Here is a 19,443-nt window from a genome sequence, read left to right as displayed (position 1 = left end):
CGTTTACAGTGAACTATGTACAATGAGGTTTCCATTATTTCACCTTATTGCAAAGCAATCACGTGAAAAATGAATACACCTGATTGTAGTGCACTGTACACGGTCAAGGAAAAAGGCGCCAATATGTAATACCATAGAGTAACTTATACTAGAGCGGTACTGTCATAGTAAATTTTGTAACCCCAGTAAATTCACTGCCATCTGTCAAAACACTTTAAAACTAAAAATGAAGATTTATAAAAATACGATAAATTGTATTTAATATATGGATAAATGTTTTTTTTTTATTTGCATTATTTATTTTTATGATTTTGACCCATGTTCTTTCACTGATATGCGTTAAAATTGTTAAATAACAAACGAAACCGTCAACGCCATCTATACGACAGTAGGCCAAAGCTAGTAGCGCCCTCTGAACGAGAATCAAATTTTCTTGATTTTCGAGGCACGTTTTTTCCTTAGACTGTATCCATCTATTACGGAGTTATATCCATCTTTGGTAATACCTATTTACACTCAGTGACGATTTACTATACCAGTCTTTGATAAATGGTATCACGAAACAATATTTTAGTCGCAACAGTAAAAACGCGATGTGTAAAAATGTCGTTTATTTTTGATTACTTGCATGCATAACAAACCAAAAGATATTTTCTACGGGTAGCACTTATAGTAAATTAATTCGAAATAATATAAATCCACTATTAAAACTGGGACGTAAATAATGTAACTAATTAGCACGAGCCACGAAGCATTGAAGCGTTTCGGAGTAATATTGTTAAGTCGAAGAGGCAAAATCGTTTCTTTCTCCCAGGCGCAACAACAATTTATAGTGATTATACTTAAATTATTAATTAAAATTAAAAAAAAAAAAACTGTGTGACTTATAGTTTGACGGTTACTATGACTTTTTTTAATGTTTCGTTTCACGTAGGGCACTTGGTGAAACTATTTAGTAACTTGGTGTTAATAAAAACGATTATATTATGTTCATATAAATTATATTAAAACTATTAATAACAAAAAAAATTAAACGTGTTATACTTGAAACGGAATTTGTGTTAAAAATGCAAAGTTTTTTATTTATTTTTAACAATTGGATGCGAGTTTCTTAAGCCACCACAGATAAAGGAGTAAACATGTTTTTCCGAGGTGACACCATCTAGTTGATCTATATGGAACCATCAGGTAAGGAAATTTTGTTATACTACATACCTGTAACGGAGGGCTGACCGACTCCTGCTCATGTTCCTGCAAACCCTTGTCGAGGCTGTTCAGCGCGAAGCTGGCGAACTTCACGAGGCACTCTTTCATTTCTTTGCATAACTCCGTCTCTTTCTCGCCGACTATCGTCTCGGTGTCGCTTACATTATCCTCCTTGAAATAAAAAATATATTAAAATCTATTTAACTATTGTCCAGTCAATACCATTTTAGGGTTCCGTACCCAAAGGGTAAAACAGGACCCTATTACTAAGACCCGGCTGACTGTCTGTCTATCACCAGGCTGTATATCATGAACCGTGATAGCTAGACAGTTGAAATTTTCCCAGATGATGTATTTCTGTTGCCGCTATAACAACAAATACTAAAAACAGAATAAAATAAATATTTAAGTGGGGCTCCCATACAAGAAACGTAATTTTTTTGCCGTTTTTTTGCGTAATGGTACGGAACCCTTCGTGCGCGAGTCGGACTCGCACTTGGCCGGTTTTTTTTAAACTATTTATTTATTTTGAGAACGCATTTGTGCATGCATAGTAATGTGTGACATAAAAAATAGGAACACATGAGAGACAAACCATATACCGGCGAAATATGCCATGTCTTTTGTAGAGGGTAGGAACTACATATCAGAATTATAATTTGTGTTCATGATTTGACGATAACTTATTTTTAAACGTCAAGGAAGCTATCTAATTATTATTGATTAACTTATGAGAAAAGTGGATATATCAGTGACAAACCATACACGTGCGAAATATGCTTTTACACTTTCTTCTACGTTCACGGTCACACTTACACTGGAATTATCTTGTAAGCAAAACTCCGAGTTTTCATAAGCACAACCAAAGCCATACACGTGCGAAGTATGTTACCTTAGCTTAAGCAAGGGTGGGAGGGGGGAGCTAGCTTCCATTACACGTCTATATATTGCTAGAATAAACCATATAACTGCGAAATGTGTTTCCTTCTCTAGAGGAAACGCTTCCGGCGGTTCGACCTCCGGCTTATATCTTTGAGCTTGAGTAGTTGCGGGGGAGCTTTGTGTTTAAGCATTTGCAGGATGCGGTGCGAGCGGGAGGGGGGGAGCAAGCTTCCATTACACGTCTATACGTTGCTAGAATAAAACATATAACTGCGAAATGGGTTACCTTCTCTAGAGGGAACGCTTCCGGCGGTTCGACCTCCTGCTTATCATCATCTTTGAGCCTGAGTAGTTGCGTGGGCGCCTTGTGTTTGAGCATTTGAAGGATGCGGTGCGGGCGGGAGGGCGGAGCTAGTTTTCTTTTGGGGGCGGCGCCTAAACGTTGTTTAGGGCTGTTGCTTCGACGTTTGCGGCGGGGTATGTCGTCTACTAGGGTCACATTGCTTTCTGGCATACTGAAATAACAAAAAACGAATCTATATACCTACGAATTCAAGCTAACATCGACCTGCAACATTAAAAACAGAAAAGACCTGAAAAAATATAAGCAATGAAAGACATCTGTATCGGGCCGTAGTTTCGAGAAACTTGCTTTAAATCATTAATCTGTATTCTTTGGTTGTCGAACCTTAACACATTCACTGCCATCACTACCTACGATTATAGCCGATAAAACACTTTGTAGCTAACCCGCTGGCAGTGAATGTTTGAACAATAAACATACTGGTGTGTGTATAAAATACAATGTACCTGTCCCGTTCCCTCTCGCGTTCGTTCCGCAGCTGCTCCTCTAGCCACATTCTAAGCCTGTGGTAGTAGAGTTGCTGGTCCCTCATGTGCATCACTTTGCGTCTAACCTGTAAAGCAAATAACAGTAGGTATGTTCAGTTTAGGGTCATTGTAGTGTTTGTACTACACCTTACCCTCACACACACATAAATAAATAAAATAAATAAAAATACGTTTATTACCAGACACAATTTAAATTGGTACAGCGATGGAAAAAAAACACAGAAACATAATGGTGTAGGTAACTTAAACTATAGATTTTTTTAGTGTTTGATAAAAGTATACCAGTCTCAACATATGCAACACATGCATAGCTACTTTAGTATTAAAGGCCTTGTACCGTGTCATTTAATGCATTATACGTATATACTCGAAGCTAGTCGTTTGTCTTTACGTCCCACATCACATGGCGACCCTGCCAGTGCGGCCTTGCGCTGCACTACTTGTTAGTAAGTCGAGTCAGCCAGTTACCCAAACAGGAAAATGTAATCGCAGAAGTGTGTCCCTCTTCCCCTCTAACCTTCTTTACAAGTCCTTCGGGGTACTCACTGTTAGACAATTATTTATTTTAAGCATTATTTTAAAAAATCACGCAGCAACCCCATACAGCACTGAATATACTAACAAGAGACGCAAATATATTGTTTGCACACAAAACATTCATAAGAGATATGCTTTTTCTATGAGATTCTTCATTGCTTTAGGTCCTTTTCTACACAACAGGCTTAACGCAAGCTTAGATTTATATACACTCAGCTACACAAAGTGTAAGGAAACGCAACTGTTGGCAAACATTGCACCCCCTTGAACCGCAGATGGTACTCGAGGCAGCACATAGAGACGATAGAACCTTTTGTAAGTGTAAGAGTGTAGGAGTAAGAAGCGACGAAAGATCTTACTTTATAAACGGACTTTTCCATATTGACCTTAAACTGTTAAGCAGCGTACCTCTTTGAACCGCTGATGGTACTCGGAATACAGGAGCGACGACGAGCGAAGCGAGTAAAAGGCTATAGGTGCACCATGGGCAAGCATTACCTCCTTGAACCGCTGCAGGTGGTACTCGGGGCAGAGCGCGCGGCAGGCTTGGTGCGCGGGCGCGGGGGGCGGGGAGCCGGGCGGCGGGGGGGCGGGGGCGCGCCCGCCCACCAGCTGCATGCACACCTGCGGGCAGAACTACCGGTTACACCACCTAATGATGTTATGTAATACAAGGAATTAAGAACGAGATGGCGAGGGCTTAATTAACACGATTTCGTAATTCCTGCCCCGCCCGTGGCCCACACAATGTTTTTCATCCATCACACTTGTTAGGAATAAATAAAACTTCTGCCTAATTTCGTATGTATAGTCATAGAGTAACTTATACTAGAGCGGTACTGTCATAGTAAATTTTGTAACCCTAGTAAATTCACTGCCATCTGTCGACACAATTTAAAACTAAAAATGAAGATTTATAAAAATACGATAGAATGTATAAAAATATGTAAAAAATAGATAAATGTTTTTTTTTATTTGCATTAATTATTTTTATGATTTTGACCCATGTTCTTTCACTGATATGCGTTAAAATTGTTAAATAACGAACGAAACCGTCAACGCCATCTATACGACTGTAGGCCAAAACTAGTAGCGCCCTCTGAACGAGAATCAAATTTTCTTGATTTTCGAGGCACGTTTTTTCCTTAGACTGTATCCATCTATTACGGAGTTATATATATCTTTGGTATAGTACAGCCCGAGTTTACGGACCGAAATTATTACCTATATTTTTTTATAGGCGTCCATTATTACCTAGCGTGCACGTAAATTTAACATTTCAGATGGATGATGCTGTACGTCTCAAATTAACTTTTAACATTTCAGTTACCTCATTACCATCTATTTCACTTGGTTTACTGATGTTTCGGCGAAAATTACTTGACAAACTTTCAGTTCCCAAACTATTTATCCCATATTTTTAGTTGGGCGAAATTTTATTTCGCAAATTTACATAATCCAACCTAACCTAACGCAACCTAGTACGTCATTTTCATTTCGCAAGTATGGGATTGGGAAATGAAATGGTTGCGAAGTAAGGTTATGCCAACGATTGGTTTGTCAAATGAAACTTTGGCGAAAAGTTGGTTGCCAAGTGAAATTTGGCGAAATAAATTTAGCCAAAAAGGAAGTACACCATTTCACTTATTATTAAACTCGATAGCATGATTTTTTGTTTGACTTCATCTTAAGTACAGTCAAGTGTAAAAATGGGTGTACACATTATACTCAAAAATATGTCCCATAGCTCTTATGTCAGCGAATTAAGAACTATGGGACATATTTTGACTAAGTTATATGCACCCATATTTTTACCCTTGACTGTACAATAAAAAAAAATCTTTCCAAATTTCCGATGTAGGCTGTAGTATTTCCTTACCGTGGACAGTTTCTTCTGCTTCCGATACACCTGCAGCTGCCGCCGATGGACTTCAGGTAACCGTCTGTACATCGCCATCAACTTCCGGTCCACCTCTGATAAGCCCATGTCCACCTTTTTCCTGATTAACAGATAACATTTGCCTTTTTACATCTTATTATTTGTACCATGTAATTTTTAATATGTATTTTTGTACAATAAAGTGTTTACTACTACTACTAACATTTAAGTTCACATGTAAAACGACGGAAAACTTTCCAATATGGTGTCGATTTTTTGTTCAAAAATTTCAATCTATTTTGTTTCTCGTGAGGAACAAACACCTATATGGGACAAATTGCTAACTCTTTGACTACAGCCTAATATCAAAGAGAATTATGTAGACACTGCTAACACTGTTTAATTACCTAAAATACTATTATTTTCGTAGTCGACATCCAGCGTCAAGTAGCGGAAATTTCAGTACTGCTACTCGACACTAGATGTCACTTGTGTCGCGACTGATGAAGTGTATTGCTCAACAATTTCCAACTAATGTTTTAGGCAGAAGGAGATGAAAATAGAGTTAATCCGGTTATAATATTAGCTGATGTTATATTTTTATAATAATCGTTGAGACTTTCCGTTCGTCGTGACATGTATTGTCGAGTAGCAGTACTGATAATTCAGCTACTTGACGCTAGATGCCGACTACGAAAATAATAGTCGTATTTGTAACAAAACTGATGTATGGAGTGAGAACTCGGTCTTTTTAATTCTCTTTGCTAATATCAACCTTCTTTCATTGCGACGGTGGAAATGATAAGCATTTTTATTGATTTAAACTTCTCTGCCATATTTGTTTGTAAGGTGGAGGGGACTACCTGGCGTTGCGGTCGTCAGGCGGCTCGTCGCCGCGGCGGCAGTGCTGCGCGGCCGGCCACTCGTCGCAGTGCTGCAGCACCCTGTCCATCAACCTGTCACACAAAAATAGTAGATTGTACAACAAGGGCATAAAGCGATCCACTCTTATCCGAGGCAATTTATTTATGTATATATATATCTTGCTAACGTTCCTTTATCTTTATTTTCTTGAACATGTCTTTAGACAGTCCTTTAGGTATAGACTCCAACACTATATCCGCGGCCGCTAGCAGCAGCTCCGAGGCCGAGTCCAGGATGGGCTGGTGCGCGGCACAGCTGACACTGTTACCTCTCTATAGACGCGATGGAGCGCATGAGATGCCGCACGGTGCGGCACAGCGAGCCGGGCGCCGCGCCCTCCGAGCCGGACTCCACGGCCGCCGCGGCCGCTAGCAGCAGCTCCGAGGCCGAGTCCAGGATGAGCTGGTGCGCGGCACAGCTGACACTGTTACCTCTCTATAGACGCGATGGAGCGCATGAGATGCCGCACGGTGCGGCACAGCGAGCCGGGCGCCGCGCCCTCCGAGCCGGACTCCACGGCCGCCGCGGCCGCTAGCAGCAGCTCCGAGGCCGAGTCCAGGATGAGCTGGTGCGCGGCACAGCTGACACTGTTACCTCTCTATAGACGCGATGGAGCGCATGAGATGCCGCACGGTGCTGCACAGCGAGCCGGGCGCCGCGCCCTCCGAGCCGGACTCCACGGCCGCCGCGGCCGCTAGCAGCAGCTCCGAGGCCGAGTCCAGGATGAGCTGGTGCGCGGCACAGCTGACACTGTTACCTCTCTATAGACGCGATGGAGCGCATGAGATGCCGCACGGTGCTGCACAGCGAGCCGGGCGCCGCGCCCTCCGAGCCGGACTCCACGGCCGCCGCGGCCGCTAGCAGCAGCTCCGAGGCCGAGTCCAGGATGAGCTGGTGCGCGGCACAGCTGACACTGTTACCTCTCTATAGACGCGATGGAGCGCATGAGATGCCGCACGGTGCTGCACAGCGAGCCGGGCGCCGCGCCCTCCGAGCCGGACTCCACGGCCGCCGCGGCCGCTAGCAGCAGCTCCGAGGCCGAGTCCAGGATGAGCTGGTGCGCGGCACAGCTGACACTGTTACCTCTCTATAGACGCGATGGAGCGCATGAGATGCCGCACGGTGCTGCACAGCGAGCCGGGCGCCGCGCCCTCCGAGCCGGACTCCACGGCCGCCGCGGCCGCTAGCAGCAGCTCCGAGGCCGAGTCCAGGATGAGCTGGTGCGCGGCACAGCTGACACTGTTACCTCTCTATAGACGCGATGGAGCGCATGAGATGCCGCACGGTGCTGCACAGCGAGCCGGGCGCCGCGCCCTCCGAGCCGGACTCCACGGCCGCCGCGGCCGCTAGCAGCAGCTCCGAGGCCGAGTCCAGGATGGGCTGGTGCGCGGCACAGCTGACACTGTTACCTCTCTATAGACGCGATGGAGCGCATGAGATGCCGCACGGTGCGGCACAGCGAGCCGGGCGCCGCGCCCTCCGAGCCGGACTCCACGGCCGCCGCGGCCGCTAGCAGCAGCTCCGAGGCCGAGTCCAGGATGAGCTGGTGCGCGGCACAGCTGACACTGTTACCTCTCTATAGACGCGATGGAGCGCATGAGATGCCGCACGGTGCGGCACAGCGAGCCGGGCGCCGCGCCCTCCGAGCCGGACTCCACGGCCGCCGCGGCCGCTAGCAGCAGCTCCGAGGCCGAGTCCAGGATGAGCTGGTGCGCGGCACAGCTGACACTGTTACCTCTCTATAGACGCGATGGAGCGCATGAGATGCCGCACGGTGCTGCACAGCGAGCCGGGCGCCGCGCCCTCCGAGCCGGACTCCACGGCCGCCGCGGCCGCTAGCAGCAGCTCCGAGGCCGAGTCCAGGATGAGCTGGTGCGCGGCACAGCTGACACTGTTACCTCTCTATAGACGCGATGGAGCGCATGAGATGCCGCACGGTGCTGCACAGCGAGCCGGGCGCCGCGCCCTCCGAGCCGGACTCCACGGCCGCCGCGGCCGCTAGCAGCAGCTCCGAGGCCGAGTCCAGGATGAGCTGGTGCGCGGCACAGCTGACACTGTTACCTCTCTATAGACGCGATGGAGCGCATGAGATGCCGCACGGTGCGGCACAGCGAGCCGGGCGCCGCGCCCTCCGAGCCGGACTCCACGGCCGCCGCGGCCGCTAGCAGCAGCTCCGAGGCCGAGTCCAGGATGAGCTGGTGCGCGGCACAGCTGACACTGTTACCTCTCTATAGACGCGATGGAGCGCATGAGATGCCGCACGGTGCTGCACAGCGAGCCGGGCGCCGCGCCCTCCGAGCCGGACTCCACGGCCGCCGCGGCCGCTAGCAGCAGCTCCGAGGCCGAGTCCAGGATGAGCTGGTGCGCGGCACAGCTGACACTGTTACCTCTCTATAGACGCGATGGAGCGCATGAGATGCCGCACGGTGCTGCACAGCGAGCCGGGCGCCGCGCCCTCCGAGCCGGACTCCACGGCCGCCGCGGCCGCTAGCAGCAGCTCCGAGGCCGAGTCCAGGATGGGCTGGTGCGCGGCACAGCTGACACTGTTACCTCTCTATAGACGCGATGGAGCGCATGAGATGCCGCACGGTGCGGCACAGCGAGCCGGGCGCCGCGCCCTCCGAGCCGGACTCCACGGCCGCCGCGGCCGCTAGCAGCAGCTCCGAGGCCGAGTCCAGGATGAGCTGGTGCGCGGCACAGCTGACACTGTTACCTCTCTATAGACGCGATGGAGCGCATGAGATGCCGCACGGTGCTGCACAGCGAGCCGGGCGCCGCGCCCTCCGAGCCGGACTCCACGGCCGCCGCGGCCGCTAGCAGCAGCTCCGAGGCCGAGTCCAGGATGAGCTGGTGCGCGGCACAGCTGACACTGTTACCTCTCTATAGACGCGATGGAGCGCATGAGATGCCGCACGGTGCTGCACAGCGAGCCGGGCGCCGCGCCCTCCGAGCCGGACTCCACGGCCGCCGCGGCCGCTAGCAGCAGCTCCGAGGCCGAGTCCAGGATGAGCTGGTGCGCGGCACAGCTGACACTGTTACCTCTCTATAGACGCGATGGAGCGCATGAGATGCCGCACGGTGCGGCACAGCGAGCCGGGCGCCGCGCCCTCCGAGCCGGACTCCACGGCCGCCGCGGCCGCTAGCAGCAGCTCCGAGGCCGAGTCCAGAGACGAACTGGAGAGGCCGAGGGAGCCCGAACCGCCGTCTGACTCCGATACTGGACGAAAAAGAATATACATGTGTAAATGTTTCTCGGATGCGCTTAAACCACCTGATGCAAAATAAGTTTAGGTTAAATTTTAAAATATCAAAGTATAACCTAGTAAGCGTTTTATAAAAGGATAACCTATATACGCTGCCGGTGCCTATTTCTAAAATATGGCTGTAAGAAAGACATGCCGTTATTAAACATTACTGATAATATGATTTCATTCCGTAATACCTATAATTAGTGTAAAGTAAGGACGAATAATTTCGTACATTGACCCGCCTGTTCCTATCTCTATCGCACGTGTGTAATTATATGGCTGTCCCGCCCTTGATGCTGGCGGCCAATGCCACTGTGCGAGTGGGACAGCAATATGTGCGATAGGGAGCGAAACAGGCGGGATCAATTACAATTCTTCGTGCGTAACGTCCTTACTTTATCTTTTTATCAAGAAGGTACAATTTATGGCCACTTATCACAAGCACAAAGTTGAAATGAAAACTTATTACATATTTACAATCTTGTTTAAAAAACTTACGGTCATCCAAGTCGCCGATGGACTTGTCGCTGTCCTGCTCATCCAGCTCTCTCGCTCCCTCGCCTTGCGTCGCCGGCTGCCCCTCCGTGTCTGGAGGCCTGTGTTATAACAATATTGTTTACAAGCCAAACTTTTGAAAAACTTTAGTGTCAGATTGAGTCAGTAGTTTTTGTAGTCGTACCACTTTTCGGGATCATAATACCAAAAAATATGAATAGCAATTTTGAGACCTTTCTCTAGTAACTTCATCGATGCAAAACCTGATTAAACAACTTTCGTTCGATGTAATAAAATCACGACATACGTCTAAAACGCACCATTTAAAATTTGTAATTATTTTGACACAAAAATAACAATGACATCTACGTATCCGAGTGCGCACGGCCGTCCGCTCAGTGCTCAGCGAGCTGCATTCGGAGGATCTGATACAGCACTTTAACTGCACTTTACTTTAAGAGGCATTTCACGAGAATTTTCCTTAGGGAACGCCATTCTACTTCTGAAAATGCAAAGGAATACATGGTCTGGTAATATTTCATGTTTTCGCTGACAATAAAATCGGCATTATTATTCTCGAGTTTTGCTCATTTGATCGAAATAGCTCCCATATAGGACAAAAACATAAAAACATTTGGTAACCCATACCGTGCACCCCTAAAGGCTTGGCAAGGCGCGACCCGACCGCCGCCCATGCTAACAGGAGTAACAGGTTAGCGACGTCAAACAGACCGCGTCCCGCCTCTGTCGCGCCCCGCGCCGCGCTGGGTCACATCAGTCGGACGTTAGGCAGCGTGCGGTGCGTGGTGCGAGCGTAGCAATATAATATTAGTTATTTTGTGATTATGATTATGGATTTTCTATGGCGTCGGAAGGAATGAGAAACCCTCCGCGCGCGCATGCTGTATCGGGCGCGAGTCACGCCCGCATCGCGCCTCGTCCGCGATGAGGGAGTGTTGAGAGCGCGAGGCCGGCGCGATCCGCGCGCGACCTGTTTGAACAGGCATCACGCGGCGCTGCGTCGTGCCTTGTGTTTGGCCAAGCCTTAAAGCACCGCCGCGTGCTCCTTGCTGCTGTTGTCTCGTTCACTCACATGGCGACCCTGCACGTCTGTGTATACATACTTGGCCCCCGTGCCGTCCCCCTGCTGCAGCTCCTCCCCCGCGGGCTCTATGGGCGCCGCGTGCTCCTTGCTGCTGTTGTCTCGTTCACTCACATGGCGACCCTGCACGTCTGTGTATACATACTTGGCCCCCGTGCCGTCCCCCTGCTGCAGCTCCTCCCCCGCGGGCTCTATGGGCGCCGCGTGCTCCTTGCTGCTGTTGTCTCGTTCACTCACATGGCGACCCTGCACGTGTGTGTATACATACTTGGCCCCCGTGCCGTCCCCCTGCTGCAGCTCCTCCCCCGCGGGCTCTATGGGCGCCGCGTGCTCCTTGCTGCTGTTGTCTCGTTCACTCACATGGCGACCCTGCACGTGTGTGTATACATACTTGGCCCCCGTGCCGTCCCCCTGCTGCAGCTCCTCCCCCGCGGGCTCTATGGGCGCCGCGTGCTCCTTGCTGCTGTTGTCTCGTTCACTCACATGGCGACCCTGCACGTGTGTGTATACATACTTGGCCCCCGTGCCGTCCCCCTGCTGCAGCTCCTCCCCCGCGGGCTCTATGGGCGCCGCGTGCTCCTTGCTGCTGTTGTCTCGTTCACTCACATGGCGACCCTGCACGTGTGTGTATACATACTTGGCCCCCGTGCCGTCCCCCTGCTGCAGCTCCTCCCCCGCGGGCTCTATGGGCGCCGCGTGCTCCTTGCTGCTGTTGTCTCGTTCACTCACATGGCGACCCTGCACGTGTGTGTATACATACTTGGCCCCCGTGCCGTCCCCCTGCTGCAGCTCCTCCCCCGCGGGCTCTATGGGCGCCGCGTGCTCCTTGCTGCTGTTGTCTCGTTCACTCACATGGCGACCCTGCACGTGTGTGTATACATACTTGGCCCCCGTGCCGTCCCCCTGCTGCAGCTCCTCCCCCGCGGGCTCTATTGGCGCCGCGTGCTCCTTGCTGCTGTTGTCTCGTGCACTCACATGGCGACCCTGCACGTGTGTGTATACATACTTGGCCCCCGTGCCGTCCCCCTGCTGCAGCTCCTCCCCCGCGGGCTCTATGGGCGCCGCGTGCTCCTTGCTGCTGTTGTCTCGTTCACTCACATGGCGACCCTGCACGTGTGTGTATACATACTTGGCCCCCGTGCCGTCCCCCTGCTGCAGCTCCTCCCCCGCGGGCTCTATGGGCGCCGCGTGCTCCTTGCTGCTGTTGTCTCGTTCACTCACATGGCGACCCTGCACGTGTGTGTATACATACTTGGCCCCCGTGCCGTCCCCCTGCTGCAGCTCCTCCCCCGCGGGCTCTATGGGCGCCGCGTACTCCTTGCTGCTGTTGTCTCGTTCACTCACATGGCGACCCTGCACGTGTGTGTATACATACTTGGCCCCCGTGCCGTCCCCCTGCTGCAGCTCCTCCCCCGCGGGCTCTATGGGCGCCGCGTGCTCCTTGCTGCTGTTGTCTCGTTCACTCACATGGCGACCCTGCACGTGTGTGTATACATACTTGGCCCCCGTGCCGTCCCCCTGCTGCAGCTCCTCCCCCGCGGGCTCTATGGGCGCCGCGTGCCCCTTGCTGCTGTTGTCTCGTTCACTCACATGGCGACCCTGCACGTGTGTGTATACATACTTGGCCCCCGTGCCGTCCCCCTGCTGCAGCTCCTCCCCCGCGGGCTCTATGGGCGCCGCGTGCTCCTTGCTGCTGTTGAACTCGTTCACCGCCTGCATCATGCCGAAGAAGGAGATCCTGTCGCCAGACAAATAGTAAATTAATTATCGCATACTTCTGCAGAGTTATTTCTAGCAGAGTTTTGCAGAGTTTTTAAAGAAATATAAACTATATACTGGTTTAATTTGGCAGACATTCAGACGTACTCTATGAGTAACCACAGTTGAAATGAAACCGTACACAATGTCAAATTGGAAATAAATAAATATAAAGATTTTTTTAATACTACGACGTTGGCAAACAACCATACTGTCCTACAAATACGCACACAAACAAATATTATCGGTCCGACAGCTGACGGGGGGCTCCGACATGGCTGAATTTATCGGAAGCGCCTTTCCGATGTCGGATGTCGGAAGGCGCCTATGACAATCAAATATAAGGCGCCTATAACAAAATACAGCTGCAGGAGAGTGTCATTGGCACTAAGTACGCCTTTTTTACGTAATTTATCGTTTTATAGTAGTAATGATTTATTAAATGCATAAATAAATACAGAGAAGCACATATATCTTAAATTTTACTTCCTCCCGACATCCGATATCGGATCGGACAATGTGAAAACGCTCTAAAGATCTGGGGCCCATTTATCAAAAGCTTGTAGCTTGTAATACAAGTGGAAGTCCCTTTTTGACAGCTTTTGTTGGAAAGGGACTTCCACTTGTATTACAAGCTACAAGCTTTTGATAAACAGGGCACTGATCTTCTTTATTCACTTTACCTCAAGAGTAGTTTCCGCTGTTGCGCACACACGGTCCGCGGCGTCAGGCAGTCGCAGCGGTGCTGGTACCCCGACCACGCACTCACTGAAATACAATTAATAGTTTAATTTGACTGTGTAAAATATAAAAGGTTAAATCTCAATATCATCTTAGATATATTTTTTCTTTATTCAGCGATTACCGCGCTAGGGAGTGTGTCAGGACTCGGGGGTTACTCACGATCCCTCGTGGCGGGGCGCGACATCATGTCGCGCAGGCGGGCCGCGGTGGAGCAATGCCGGAAGGGCGCGAGGTACTGTGTCAGGGGTTACTCACGATCCCTCGTGGCGGGGCGCGACATCATGTCGCGCAGGCGGGCCGCGGTGGAGCACCGCTGGAAGGGCGCGAGGTACTGTGTCAGGGGTTACTCACGATCCCTCGTGGCGGGGCGCGACATCATGTCGCGCAGGCGGGCCGCGGTGGAGCACCGCTGGAAGGGCGCGAGGTACTGTGTCAGGGGTTACTCACGATCCCTCGTGGCGGGGCGCGACATCATGTCGCGCAGGCGGGCCGCGGTGGAGCACCGCTGGAAGGGCGCGAGGTACTGTGTCAGGGGTTACTCACGATCCCTCGTGGCGGGGCGCGACATCGTGTCGCGCAGGCGGGCCGCGGTGGAGCACCGCTGGAGGGGCGCGAGGTACTGTGTCAGGGGTTACTCACGATCCCTCGTGGCGGGGCGCGACATCATGTCGCGCAGGCGGGCCGCGGTGGAGCACCGCTGGAAGGGCGCGAGGTACTGTGTCAGGGGTTACTCACGATCCCTCGTGGCGGGGCGCGACATCATGTCGCGCAGGCGGGCCGCGGTGGAGCACCGCTGGAAGGGCGCGAGGTACTGTGTCAGGGGTTACTCACGATCCCTCGTGGCGGGGCGCGACATCATGTCGCGCAGGCGGGCCGCGGTGGAGCACCGCTGGAAGGGCGCGAGGTACTGTGTCAGGGGTTACTCACGATCCCTCGTGGCGGGGCGCGACATCGTGTCGCGCAGGCGGGCCGCGGTGGAGCACCGCTGGAAGGGCGCGAGGTACTGTGTCAGGGGTTACTCACGATCCCTCGTGGCGGGGCGCGACATCGTGTCGCGCAGGCGGGCCGCGGTGGAGCACCGCTGGAAGGGCGCGAGGTACTGTGTCAGGGGTTACTCACGATCCCTCGTGGCGGGGCGCGACATCATGTCGCGCAGGCGGGCCGCGGTGGAGCACCGCTGGAAGGGCGCGAGGTACTGTGTCAGGGGTTACTCACGATCCCTCGTGGCGGGGCGCGACATCATGTCGCGCAGGCGGGCCGCGGTGGAGCACCGCTGGAAGGGCGCGAGGTACTGTGTCAGGGGTTACTCACGATCCCTCGTGGCGGGGCGCGACATCATGTCGCGCAGGCGGGCCGCGGTGGAGCACCGCTGGAAGGGCGCGAGGTACTGTGTCAGGGGTTACTCACGATCCCTCGTGGCGGGGCGCGACATCGTGTCGCGCAGGCGGGCCGCGGTGGAGCACCGCTGGAAGGGCGCGAGGTACTGTGTCAGGGGTTACTCACGATCCCTCGTGGCGGGGCGCGACATCATGTCGCGCAGGCGGGCCGCGGTGGAGCTCCGCTGGAAGGGCGCGAGGTACTGTGTCAGGGGTTACTCACGATCCCTCGTGGCGGGGCGCGACATCGTGTCGCGCAGGCGGGCCGCGGTGGAGCACCGCTGGAAGGGCGCGAGGTACTGTGTCAGGGGTTACTCACGATCCCTCGTGGCGGGGCGCGACATCATGTCGCGCAGGCGGGCCGCGGTGGAGCACCGCTGGAAGGGCGCGAGGTACTGTGTCAGGGGTTACTCACGATCCCTCGTGGCGGGGCGCGACATCATGTCGCGCAGGCGGGCCGCGGTGGAGCACCGCTGGAAGGGCGCGAGGTACTGTGTCAGGGGTTACTCACGATCCCTCGTGGCGGGGCGCGACATCATGTCGCGCAGGCGGGCCGCGGTGGAGCACCGCTGGAAGGGCGCGAGGTACTGTGTCAGGGGTTACTCACGATCCCTCGTGGCGGGGCGCGACATCATGTCGCGCAGGCGGGCCGCGGTGGAGCACCGCTGGAAGGGCGCGAGGTACTGTGTCAGGGGTTACTCACGATCCCTCGTGGCGGGGCGCGACATCATGTCGCGCAGGCGGGCCGCGGTGGAGCACCGCTGGAAGGGCGCGAGGTACTGTGTCAGGGGTTACTCACGATCCCTCGTGGCGGGGCGCGACATCATGTCGCGCAGGCGGGCCGCGGTGGAGCACCGCTGGAAGGGCGCGAGGTACTGTGTCAGGGGTTACTCACGATCCCTCGTGGCGGGGCGCGACATCATGTCGCGCAGGCGGGCCGCGGTGGAGCACCGCTGGAAGGGCGCGAGGTACTGTGTCAGGGGTTACTCACGATCCCTCGTGGCGGGGCGCGACATCATGTCGCGCAGGCGGGCCGCGGTGGAGCACCGCTGGAAGGGCGCGAGGTACTGTGTCAGGGGTTACTCACGATCCCTCGTGGCGGGGCGCGACATCATGTCGCGCAGGCGGGCCGCGGTGGAGCACCGCTGGAAGGGCGCGAGGTACTGTGTCAGGGGTTACTCACGATCCCTCGTGGCGGGGCGCGACATCATGTCGCGCAGGCGGGCCGCGGTGGAGCACCGCTGGAAGGGCGCGAGGTACTGTGTCAGGGGTTACTCACGATCCCTCGTGGCGGGGCGCGACATCATGTCGCGCAGGCGGGTCGCGGTGGAGCTCCGCTGGAAGGGCGCGAGGTACTGTGTCAGGGGTTACTCACGATCCCTCGTGGCGGGGCGCGACATCATGTCGCGCAGGCGGGCCGCGGTGGAGCACCGCTGGAAGGGCGCGAGGTACTGTGTCAGGGGTTACTCACGATCCCTCGTGGCGGGGCGCGACATCATGTCGCGCAGGCGGGCCGCGGTGGAGCACCGCTGGAAGGGCGCGAGGTACTGTGTCAGGGGTTACTCACGATCCCTCGTGGCGGGGCGCGACATCATGTCGCGCAGGCGGGCCGCGGTGGAGCACCGCTGGAAGGGCGCGAGGTACTGTGTCAGGGGTTACTCACGATCCCTCGTGGCGGGGCGCGACATCATGTCGCGCAGGCGGGCCGCGGTGGAGCACCGCTGGAAGGGCGCGAGGTACTGTGTCAGGGGTTACTCACGATCCCTCGTGGCGGGGCGCGACATCATGTCGCGCAGGCGGGCCGCGGTGGAGCACCGCTGGAAGGGCGCGAGGTACTGTGTCAGGGGTTACTCACGATCCCTCGTGGCGGGGCGCGACATCATGTCGCGCAGGCGGGCCGCGGTGGAGCACCGCTGGAAGGGCGCGAGGTACTGTGTCAGGGGTTACTCACGATCCCTCGTGGCGGGGCGCGACATCATGTCGCGCAGGCGGGCCGCGGTGGAGCACCGCTGGAAGGGCGCGAGGTACTGTGTCAGGGGTTACTCACGATCCCTCGTGGCGGGGCGCGACATCATGTCGCGCAGGCGGGCCGCGGTGGAGCACCGCTGGAAGGGCGCGAGGTACTGTGTCAGGGGTTACTCACGATCCCTCGTGGCGGGGCGCGACATCATGTCGCGCAGGCGGGCCGCGGTGGAGCACCGCTGGAAGGGCGCGAGGTACTGTGTCAGGGGTTACTCACGATCCCTCGTGGCGGGGCGCGACATCATGTCGCGCAGGCGGGTCGCGGTGGAGAACCGCCGGAAGGGCGCGAGGTACTGTGTCAGGGGTTACTCACGATCCCTCGTGGCGGGGCGCGACATCATGTCGCGCAGGCGGGCCGCGGTGGAGCACCGCTGGAAGGGCGCGAGGTACTGTGTCAGGGGTTACTCACGATCCCTCGTGGCGGGGCGCGACATCATGTCGCGCAGGCGGGCCGCGGTGGAGCACCGCCGGAAGGGCGCGAGGTACTGTGTCAGGGGTTACTCACGATCCCTCGTGGCGGGGCGCGACATCATGTCGCGCAGGCGGGCCGCGGTGGAGCACCGCTGGAAGGGCGCGAGGTACTGTGTCAGGGGTTACTCACGATCCCTCGTGGCGGGGCGCGACATCATGTCGCGCAGGCGGGCCGCGGTGGAGCACCGCTGGAAGGGCGCGAGGTACTGTGTCAGGGGTTACTCACGATCCCTCGTGGCGGGGCGCGACATCATGTCGCGCAGGCGGGCCGCGGTGGAGCACCGCCGGAAGGGCGCGAGGTACTGTGTCAGGGGTTACTCACGATCCCTCGTGGCGGGGCGCGACATCATGTCGCGCAGGCGGGCCGCGGTGGAGCAACGCTGGAAGGGCGCGAGGTACTGTGTCAGGGGTTACTCACGATCCCTCGTGGCGGGGCGCGACATCATGTCGCGCAGGCGGGCCGCGGTGGAGCACCGCCGGAAGGGCGCGAGGTACTGTGTCAGGGGTTACTCACGATCCCTCGTGGCGGGGCGCGACATCATGTCGCGCAGGCGGGCCGCGGTGGAGCAACGCTGGAAGGGCGCGAGGTACTGTGTCAGGGGTTACTCACGATCCCTCGTGGCGGGGCGCGACATCATGTCGCGCAGGCGGGCCGCGGTGGAGCACCGCCGGAAGGGCGCGAGGTACTGTGTCAGGGGTTACTCACGATCCCTCGTGGCGGGGCGCGACATCATGTCGCGCAGGCGGGCCGCGGTGGAGCACCGCCGGAAGGGCGCGAGGTACTGTGTCAGGGGTTACTCACGATCCCTCGTGGCGGGGCGCGACATCATGTCGCGCAGGCGGGCCGCGGTGGAGCACCGCTGGAAGGGCGCGAGGTACTGTGTCAGGGGTTACTCACGATCCCTCGTGGCGGGGCGCGACATCATGTCGCGCAGGCGGGTCGCGGTGGAGAACCGCTGGAAGGGCGCGAGGTACTGTGTCAGGGGTTACTCACGATCCCTCGTGGCGGGGCGCGACATCATGTCGCGCAGGCGGGCCGCGGTGGAGCACCGCTGGAAGGGCGCGAGGTACTGTGTCAGGGGTTACTCACGATCCCTCGTGGCGGGGCGCGACATCATGTCGCGCAGGCGGGCCGCGGTGGAGCACCGCTGGAAGGGCGCGAGGTACTGTGTCAGGGGTTACTCACGATCCCTCGTGGCGGGGCGCGACATCATGTCGCGCAGGCGGGCCGCGGTGGAGCACCGCCGGAAGGGCGCGAGGTACTGTGTCAGGGGTTACTCACGATCCCTCGTGGCGGGGCGCGACATCATGTCGCGCAGGCGGGCCGCGGTGGAGCACCGCTGGAAGGGCGCGAGGTACTGTGTCAGGGGTTACTCACGATCCCTCGTGGCGGGGCGCGACATCATGTCGCGCAGGCGGGCCGCGGTGGAGCACCGCTGGAAGGGCGCGAGGTACCGCGCGAGGCGCGCGCGCCACATGCCCGCCCACGCGCAGCCCGCGCCGCTCTCCACGGGCGGCACTATGTCCACCTGCACATACGTACACATACTTTACTACAGCCAATCAAAATCACAACAACATGGACCAAGAAGTCGTCTTATATCTAAGGTAAGAACGATAATCGCGAATAATTTAGTATATACTTACAAAATAAATATAAAAAAAAATATTATAGGACATTCTTACACAGATTGACTAAGTCCCACGGTAAGTCCAAGGAGGCTTGTGTTATAGGTACTCATACAACGATATATATAATATATAAATACTTAAATACATAGAAAACACCCATGACTCAGGAACAAATATCTGTGCTCATCACACAAAATAAATGCCCTTACCGGGATTCGAACCCAGGACCATCGGCTTCACAGGCAGGGTCACTACCCACTAGGCCAGACCGGTCGTCTAAAACTTATATATGTATAAGTAGTAATTGTAGTATGT

At 54.8% G+C, this 19,443-nt stretch overlaps 1 protein-coding gene across 1 annotated transcript in view; it reads right to left on the bottom strand.

Annotated features, from left to right (window-relative positions):
* The window catches only part of LOC134753047 (uncharacterized), an 85,915-nt gene that overhangs the window by 44,700 nt on the left and 21,772 nt on the right, over positions 1–19,443 (bottom strand). The window contains exons 14-33 of the mRNA XM_063688808.1: positions 18,875–19,025; positions 13,567–13,651; positions 12,747–12,863; positions 10,027–10,124; positions 9,320–9,497; positions 8,994–9,143; positions 8,668–8,817; positions 8,342–8,491; positions 8,016–8,165; positions 7,690–7,839; positions 7,364–7,513; positions 7,038–7,187; positions 6,750–6,861; positions 6,549–6,715; positions 6,220–6,312; positions 5,357–5,477; positions 3,976–4,101; positions 2,899–3,005; positions 2,375–2,603; positions 1,216–1,377 (exon numbers count right to left, since the gene is read on the bottom strand). Coding sequence (XP_063544878.1) covers positions 1,216–1,377; positions 2,375–2,603; positions 2,899–3,005; positions 3,976–4,101; positions 5,357–5,477; positions 6,220–6,312; positions 6,549–6,715; positions 6,750–6,861; positions 7,038–7,187; positions 7,364–7,513; positions 7,690–7,839; positions 8,016–8,165; positions 8,342–8,491; positions 8,668–8,817; positions 8,994–9,143; positions 9,320–9,497; positions 10,027–10,124; positions 12,747–12,863; positions 13,567–13,651; positions 18,875–19,025 — 2,796 coding nt within the window. The remainder of the gene's footprint in view (positions 1–1,215; positions 1,378–2,374; positions 2,604–2,898; positions 3,006–3,975; positions 4,102–5,356; positions 5,478–6,219; positions 6,313–6,548; positions 6,716–6,749; positions 6,862–7,037; positions 7,188–7,363; positions 7,514–7,689; positions 7,840–8,015; positions 8,166–8,341; positions 8,492–8,667; positions 8,818–8,993; positions 9,144–9,319; positions 9,498–10,026; positions 10,125–12,746; positions 12,864–13,566; positions 13,652–18,874; positions 19,026–19,443) is intronic.

Source organism: Cydia strobilella, chromosome 26, assembly GCF_947568885.1.
Source record: "Cydia strobilella chromosome 26, ilCydStro3.1, whole genome shotgun sequence".
Lineage (NCBI taxonomy): Eukaryota > Metazoa > Arthropoda > Insecta > Lepidoptera > Tortricidae > Cydia > Cydia strobilella.
Note: the sequence above shows the minus strand (reverse complement) of the source record. Positions and strands in the feature narration are given on the sequence as shown.